This window comes from Entamoeba dispar, genomic scaffold, assembly GCF_000209125.1.
Source record: "Entamoeba dispar SAW760 scf_1105229460579 genomic scaffold, whole genome shotgun sequence".
Classification (NCBI taxonomy): domain Eukaryota; phylum Evosea; order Mastigamoebida; family Endamoebidae; genus Entamoeba; species Entamoeba dispar.
In genome coordinates this window covers 1-7,773 of record NW_001854263.1, presented here as the reverse complement: position 1 = coordinate 7,773, position 7,773 = coordinate 1, and the positions used below count along the sequence as shown (strand labels likewise).

Genomic DNA, 7,773 nt, shown 5'->3' with positions numbered 1-7,773 from the left:
AATAATAAATAAACAATTAAAATTGATTATATTTAATCATACAAATGATAATAATTGTTTATTATGTAATTTTATCATTAAAAAGTTTTAAATTAAATGATAATCAAAATTCAATCATAAAATTAATTAATAATATTTGTTAATATTTCTTATTTTCATGGTTATGAGTGATTTAATAATAAATATAACATGAGTATATTAAATTTACAATATTATAATATAACCAATACTCAATTTTAATATTCAATAAAATATTAAATTTATATTTGATATATTCTAATTAAAATACACTTGAAATATGTATTATATGAATAAAATAAAATAGATATATCACAATGAACAGATATAAATATGAAAATAATAAGGATATAAAGATAAATAAAAGAATAAATTTAATAAAAAAAATTAATGAAAATATTGATATTTAATTTATTTACACAATCAGATGAATATTATAATAATACAATAATAGAAAATGAAATATAATAATTAATAGAATTGTTGAATATGAATAAAATCAACTAATGAAAAATAAAAAAATAAAATCATAATGAATATAAATTAAATATGAATAAAATATAGAATAAATAAAGTATAATATAAAATATGAAACAAATATTATAGAATAATAAAAATGAATAATGGAGAAGTTATTTATTGTGAATAGTATAAAATTATTAGTGAAATAAAAACAGAAAATTGTATATTGAAGAGAAAAAAGAAAAAATTGAAAAGAAATAAAGAATTTGAAAAAATGAAATAAAAATAGAAATAGTTATGATTGTTTGTGTTATTTCATTAGTTGTTGGTTGTATATTTGGTTATTTTTCTTAATCTTTTGTGTATATTAAGAAAGTATAATGAAAAATTAAAAAATAAAAACAGATAATATTTGTAATATTGATTAAATAAATATGAATTAAATGATGATATAATCAATATTTGATTATTGAAATTTATTTTATAATTACAAAATGATTTATATTTTAATTTGAATGATAAATTAAAATGATAATACATATTCATTTTGTTAATTTCATTTTTTAATCATGTTATAAATTAATTAATATAAAAAGATAATAGAATATGATAAATAATAATGAATTTATTTGTTAATATATGATACAAATGAAATAAAATATTTATCATATTGTTTCCATGAGATTTATTAAATTATTTTATATGTTATTTCTTATAATTATTACATTTCTTTATTATTTTCTTTTTATTTTAATTTATCAAATTATTCTGTTTCTTTATTATTCATTTCATTATTGTTAATATTAGAATATTACTTATTCATATTAGTTATTTTATTTTTATGAATCAATGTAATTATGAATAGATATTTATTTTATATATGAATATCTTATTTATTGTAATATTATTATTCAATATTTTTTATTATTTTTAATTAGACATATTATTTTAAATATATTCTTTATTTATTCTTATTTTAGTTATTATGTACAATCATTATTTTTATTATTAGTTTCTTTTGTTTTTTATCTATATATTTTCATGTTAGTGTATTTTATTACATACACATTGTGTTGTAAATATAAGTATTTATTCTACTATTATGTGTTGTATTATTATCATTTATTATGTTAATTTATTTATATCTATTTATATTGAATATTATTTGTATTTTATATTTATTCATTTAATTTGTTTGTTTCTTCTTTATTTATTTGATTTATTTATTATTTAAATAGTTCTTTATTTCATAACAAATTAAAAAATAAATGTATATTAAATAAAGAGATTGATAAGAAGAATAAACAAATAAAAGAATAAATAATTAAATTAATCTAATCAATATAATTAAAAGAAGAGAACAAGAATAGAATTAATGAAAATAATTAATATGTTAAAATTATTATTCATTAGAATCTAATGAATTAATAATAAATTATTATTTATATCATATACATTCATTTATTGATAATATTTCATGAAATAATGTGATTGATTATTGAATAAATGAGTATTTAAATATGATTTAGAATATATTCATTATAATTGAACATTTTATAATTTATTCATGTATTTTAATTACAAAACAATATGTTGAATATACTAATATATTATAAATACAATAAATAATATATTTGAATTAAAAATCAATTAATATAACAGATACAAAATATTGATAATATTAATTAATTGAATAAATATTTAGAATAATATGTTTTAAAGATATAATCAAGAATATATTATATTTATTATTTTTAAGTGATTATTGTGAGAAAGAAGATAATAATAAAGAGTTATATAAAATAAATATAAAAATATTGATTTTTATTATTTAAATTCATAAATTAATAATAATAATAATTCAATAAGAGATTATCAATTTATTTTATGTGATAATGAAGATATTTCAATCATAATGAACAATTAATTTATTTTAAATATTTCATTTATTTATATTAAATATTGATAATAATAAGAATATATTTGAAATTAACAAATAGTATTGATTTTATGTTATAAATCAAAATGAAATAAATAATAATGAGAATATAATAATTAAAATAATTAATGAAGAAAATCACATTTTATTATTCAACATGAAGATGTGAATTTGATATGAAATAATAAATAGAATTTAATTGTTAATTTTCATTTAAAAATAAATAATATTTTGTATATAATTTTATAAAAATTCTATTTTATGATAAACTTAAAATAAATAACAGAAATTTGATTGAAAACAACAAATAATATAAATTAATCATCATTTTTATTTTACATTAATTTTATATTTTCATTCATTAAAAATGAATAAGAGAACAACAAATTTAAACAAACAAATAAATCATATGAAGAAAGAAAAAAGAGAAATAAGAATATTGTTATAAACATAATGAATATAAATAAGAAATGAAAAAGAAGAGATGAATAATAAGTATGAAATAATAAAATAATAAATATTAATATATTTTTCAATCAATAATGTAAATACAATAATAAAAGAATAATCAAATATTTTTAATGAGTTAAAATTCATAAATATTAAATATATTAATTATCAATCAATTCTAACATTAAATATCATATATTTTAATTAATTAAATAATCAGAAAAATGATAAAGATGATAATGAAAATAGAAATGATAACAATAAATAATGAAATATAAAGTGAATATGAAAGAATGAATACAATAAATATATTTAAACAATGATATTTTTAAATTCAAAAACAATAGAATGATACTGAAAAATAAAGAAGAATAAATAGAAATTGAAAATATAGAGTTTAAAAAGAACAAAGAAAATAAAACAAGAGATAAAGTCAAATAAACAAAAATAAAAATTAATTATAATAATAGAAAAAGAATAAAGATAGAAATATAAATGAAATTGAAAGAATAGAAACACAAAAGATAATAATTTTATGTATAACAATCTTATTATAATTTTATAACAAAGAAAATTGAAATGATAAAACAAGAAAAAGGTATTAACAATAAAATTAAAAGAATAAACAAGAAAGAAAATACAATAAAATACGAAATAAGTCAAATAATTTTATCTATTTTTAATTTGAAGAAAATTCAATTCAAGAAAACCGATAAAAATAAATAAAGAATAATTAAATTATTTTGAAATTTTACATTGATGAAAACATAATTAACGATAAAAAAACATCTTGAAATATAAAAATAAAACAAAATAAAATATGAAAACGAATGATGTTTACAATAAAAAAACATTTCAAAAGAGTCAACCAATTAGAAAAGAAGTAATATTTTTAAATAAATAACATATTTTCTGAATTATCAATATTTAAACTACAAAATAAACTTATTATTCATCAAATGTCAAATATAAAAGTAAGATTCTTTGTGAATGGACAATCATTATCAGTCAAACCAATGACTTCACAAGACAATTTGAAAACAGCAAGAGAGAAGTTAAAAGAAAAGATATCTGATTCTCAACAATTTCTTACAAAAGAAGGAGATTTAATTGATATAAGTGATGAAGATTCATTTACTATAGGAGATATAATTAATGAATCAAGAATAATAAATATCAAAGAAACAACAGATAAAACGGAAGTAAGAATAAAATTAAATGATGAAATAATTAGCACTGTTCAAGTGGATAAGAAAAAAAAGTTAAGTGAAATCAGAAAATCAAATCAAAATATTCCAAAATCTGCACGATTCTATACACCTGAGAATGATATAATTGAAAAAGAAGATGAAGAATCATTTTTATTAGAAGATATAATAAATAATGATGAAATTATTCTTAAAAATGAGAAAGAAAAAACATCCGAAAAAAATGAGAAAGAAAACATACTTGAAAATGATATTGTAACGGTTGGAATATGTTTAAATGGAAAACCATTAATAAAAAAACAATTCAGTAAGAACATTTCTCTTTCAGATATAAGAAAGGAACTTGAAAATGTAAAAAATATTCCAAAAGACTTTGTATTTGAAGATCAAGACAGATTTAAAGTACTAACGGATGACGAAAAAACATTAAAATTATCATCTATTCTGTATGACAACAAGATCACTATAACAATGGAAATGTCTGACACTTCTCTAAACGATATTACATTATCTGATTGTTCACCATGTAATACTACAGTACCTGTTGGTTCACCATGTAATATTGCAACACCTAATACTTCTTTAAATAATATTACAGATGTACCTGAACAAAATGTTCCAATTAAAGGAAGTAAAAGATTGAAAAATCATGAAAAAGGAAAATTGAAAATATATTTATATCCAAATGAACGGTTTAATACTATAGATGAGAGTGAGGCAATTGCTATTTTAGTTGTTGGACAAACAGGAAGTGGTAAAACAACACTATTAAATAGTTTTGTAAATGCATTATATGGAATCAAGATAACAGATGATTTTAGATATATAATTATAAATGAAGATAATTTAGAACAGAGTAAAGATCAATCTAAAAGTCAAACAAGTGAAGTATCGATTTATTATATTAAAAGAACAAAAAGAACACCACCAATAAAAATAATAGATACACCTGGATTTGGAGATTCAAGAGGAATTGCTTTTGATATTGAAATAACTAGACAAATAAAAGAAGCATTTGAAACAAAAGTATTAGATTTAAATGCTATTTGTTTTGTTGCACAATCAAGTAATGCAAGATTAACAGCAAATCAAAAATATATATTTGGGAATATTATTGATTTATTTGGTAAAAATGTGAAAGAGAATTTTATTGCTATGCTTACATTCTGTGATGGACAAGACCCACAAATTATTAATGCACTACAATCCAACGAATGTATTTTCAGTTCAATTATTCCATACATAGATAAACCATGGTATTTAAAATTTAATAATTCAGCTATTTATGCTGATAATACTGAAGATGAATTTACACAGATGTTTTGGAAATTAGGTATGAAGAGTTTTGATGACTTTATTAAAAAATTAATAAACCTACCAAGAAAATCATTAGATAATTCCAAAGAAGTTTTAAAGAGAAGAGAACGTATCAGTGTTGAAATTGAAGGATTGAGAGAATCGTTAAATAATGGTTTATCAAAAATGGAAGAGATAAAACAGACATATGAAATATTTTATTTGAACCGAGATAAGGTTAATAATAATCAAAATTTTACCTATACTGTAAATGTAACAGTACAGAAAAAGAATGAATTAGAACCAGGAAAATATGTAACTAATTGTTTGAAATGTAATAAAACATGTCATTATCCATGTCATATTAAAGGAGATATAAAAAAAGGTTGTGCTTGTATTGGTGCTAAGGAATGTTGTGAGGTGTGTGGGTGTCATTATACAGAACACGCAAACTCAACATATAGATGGGAGTATGTAACAGAAGCAAGACAAAAAACAGCACAAGAAGAACTTCAAAGATATAATGAAGGTAAAAAGGGTATGGCTAGTGCAGAAAATCTGTTAAAAAAGTTAGAAGAAGAATATACTAAAATTCAAATGGATTGTTATGATAAACAACAAGAAATTATAGAATGTATTAACAGATTATCAGAAATTGCATTAAATGATAAAATTAATAGTTCTAATGAATATTTAGATTTATTAATTGAAACAGAAAAAGAAGAAAAGAAAACTGGATATCAAGAACGAATAAAAGGATATAACCAACTTAAACAAGCGAATGATATAATTGAAGATATTATGAAGAGTTCAATAACAAAAAAGAGCAAACAAGAGATCAGGGCAGAATTTGAAAGAAAAATGAGTGAATTAAAACAAGGAGAAAAATCAACATTAGGTAAATTCATTCAAAAAGTGGGAAATATGTTTTTCTGGTAAAAACATATAATTAAATGAAAGTTTTAATTAATTATTTAAAAATTATTATTTAATTAAGTAATAAACATGATATATAATGTTCATTATTTTCTAATGTGAAATTTGTTTATTTTTTATTACTAATTAATTTCTATATGTATATTTGAATATAATATAATAAATGAATCAAATGAATTATCATATTGTTAAATATAATGTTTTAATGTCAATATCAATATTAATTTCAATTTTTAAATGATTTAATTAATATTTTTCTCTTATTGTTTGATATATCATTCTTTATATTTGTTTTATAATTCTTTTTTTATTCTTTATTTCTTTTTTTATTATCTTTTATTTTATATCTTTTATTTTATATCTTTTATTATTTATTATTTATTTTATCTTATTTATCTTCTTATTTATTTTATTTATATTTTATATTTATTCATTCTTCATTCATCATTTTGTTTTAATTTATATTAAAAATATTTAGAAATGAGAGAATATAATGATGAATTTGATTTTATATTTTGATTATTTCATTAATCAAATTGTTGATTAATGATTATTGTTGTTAATTTTCATATTTCATTTTACTTTATTATTATTATTTTATTGATGATTTCATTATATTGATTGTTTATGATACAAATAAATAATTCTTATTGATTAATATCATCTGATTCATTCATTAAATGTTAAATTATTTCATTTATTTGTATTTATATTGTATATTATTACATATTGATATATTCAATAATTAAAATGATAAATATAATAATAAAGAAAGAAAATATATAAAATAATATATCAGAATAATAAATAATATAATCATATAATGAAAATAAGATAAAGAATATAAAGAATAATATTATTAAAATAATAAATAAGAGATAAAATGAATAATAATGAAATCAAAATAATAAATAAATAATAATAACAAATATAAATGATTAATATTGAATTAATATATTAATCTATATAAAATATCTCTAAATCAATAATAATAAAATAACATCATAATGACAATAAATAATATTTCATATTCTATCTTATTCATTTTATTTTAAAATAAATAAATAATAAAAATCAATTATAATTATTCAATTATAATTTATATATTCATTCATTATTTATAATAATATATAAATATTTATGTAAATTCAATTTGAATAATAAGTTAGAAAGAAGTTAAATAAGAATATAAATATTAATAATATAATATGAACAAACAACATGAATTTAATTGAAATAAATAATGTAATTTCTATTTTATTTCTTTTATTTTGTTATTTTGTTATCATTATTATATTCGTTATTAATTTATTTTGATTATTAACTACTCTTTATATTAATTTATATTATTGTTTCATTATAATATCAAATAGAATATTTAATTTAAATAAACAAATTAATGATATTTACCTGTTGTTAATTAAATTATTATAGAAATAGAATATAGAATATCATTATAGATAA

The 7,773-nt window shown here is 17.0% G+C and overlaps 1 protein-coding gene across 1 annotated transcript, besides 30 other annotated features; it reads left to right on the top strand.

Moving 5' to 3' along the window:
• Nucleotides 1–288: a sequence feature (AT_rich).
• Nucleotides 289–313: 25 nt separating this feature from the next.
• Nucleotides 314–417: a microsatellite.
• A 42-nt stretch (nt 418–459) lies between these two features.
• Nucleotides 460–639: a microsatellite.
• Nucleotides 640–863: 224 nt separating this feature from the next.
• Nucleotides 864–1,146: a sequence feature (AT_rich).
• A 17-nt stretch (nt 1,147–1,163) lies between these two features.
• Nucleotides 1,164–1,319: a microsatellite.
• Nucleotides 1,320–1,345: 26 nt separating this feature from the next.
• Nucleotides 1,346–1,519: a microsatellite.
• An 81-nt stretch (nt 1,520–1,600) lies between these two features.
• Nucleotides 1,601–1,728: a microsatellite.
• A 3-nt stretch (nt 1,729–1,731) lies between these two features.
• Nucleotides 1,732–1,814: a microsatellite.
• Nucleotides 1,815–1,850: 36 nt separating this feature from the next.
• Nucleotides 1,851–1,928: a sequence feature (AT_rich).
• Nucleotides 1,929–1,991: 63 nt separating this feature from the next.
• Nucleotides 1,992–2,061: a sequence feature (AT_rich).
• Nucleotides 2,062–2,083: 22 nt separating this feature from the next.
• Nucleotides 2,084–2,224: a microsatellite.
• A 49-nt stretch (nt 2,225–2,273) lies between these two features.
• Nucleotides 2,274–2,549: a sequence feature (AT_rich).
• Nucleotides 2,550–2,598: 49 nt separating this feature from the next.
• Nucleotides 2,599–2,774: a sequence feature (AT_rich).
• Nucleotides 2,775–2,808: 34 nt separating this feature from the next.
• Nucleotides 2,809–2,994: a microsatellite.
• Nucleotides 2,958–3,140: a microsatellite.
• Nucleotides 3,098–3,290: a microsatellite.
• An 18-nt stretch (nt 3,291–3,308) lies between these two features.
• Nucleotides 3,309–3,370: a microsatellite.
• A 59-nt stretch (nt 3,371–3,429) lies between these two features.
• Nucleotides 3,430–3,536: a microsatellite.
• A 45-nt stretch (nt 3,537–3,581) lies between these two features.
• Nucleotides 3,582–3,623: a sequence feature (AT_rich).
• A 39-nt stretch (nt 3,624–3,662) lies between these two features.
• Nucleotides 3,663–3,691: a sequence feature (AT_rich).
• Nucleotides 3,692–3,753: 62 nt separating this feature from the next.
• Nucleotides 3,754–3,781: a sequence feature (AT_rich).
• A 47-nt stretch (nt 3,782–3,828) lies between these two features.
• Nucleotides 3,829–6,312, top strand: EDI_207730 (uncharacterized protein; the record flags this gene model as incomplete). Its single annotated transcript, XM_001737379.1, has 1 exon — nt 3,829–6,312. One exon carries the CDS (start codon nt 3,829–3,831, stop codon nt 6,310–6,312), a length of 2,484 nt encoding a protein of 827 aa, XP_001737431.1.
• Nucleotides 6,313–6,316: 4 nt separating this feature from the next.
• Nucleotides 6,317–6,566: a sequence feature (AT_rich).
• A 67-nt stretch (nt 6,567–6,633) lies between these two features.
• Nucleotides 6,634–6,740: a microsatellite.
• Nucleotides 6,741–6,761: 21 nt separating this feature from the next.
• Nucleotides 6,762–6,786: a sequence feature (AT_rich).
• Nucleotides 6,787–6,878: 92 nt separating this feature from the next.
• Nucleotides 6,879–6,928: a microsatellite.
• Nucleotides 6,929–6,984: 56 nt separating this feature from the next.
• Nucleotides 6,985–7,034: a sequence feature (AT_rich).
• Nucleotides 7,035–7,049: 15 nt separating this feature from the next.
• Nucleotides 7,050–7,234: a microsatellite.
• Nucleotide 7,235: 1 nt separating this feature from the next.
• Nucleotides 7,236–7,519: a sequence feature (AT_rich).
• Nucleotides 7,520–7,557: 38 nt separating this feature from the next.
• Nucleotides 7,558–7,673: a microsatellite.
• Nucleotides 7,674–7,682: 9 nt separating this feature from the next.
• Nucleotides 7,683–7,718: a sequence feature (AT_rich).
• The last annotated feature ends 55 nt before the right edge of the window (nt 7,719–7,773 follow it).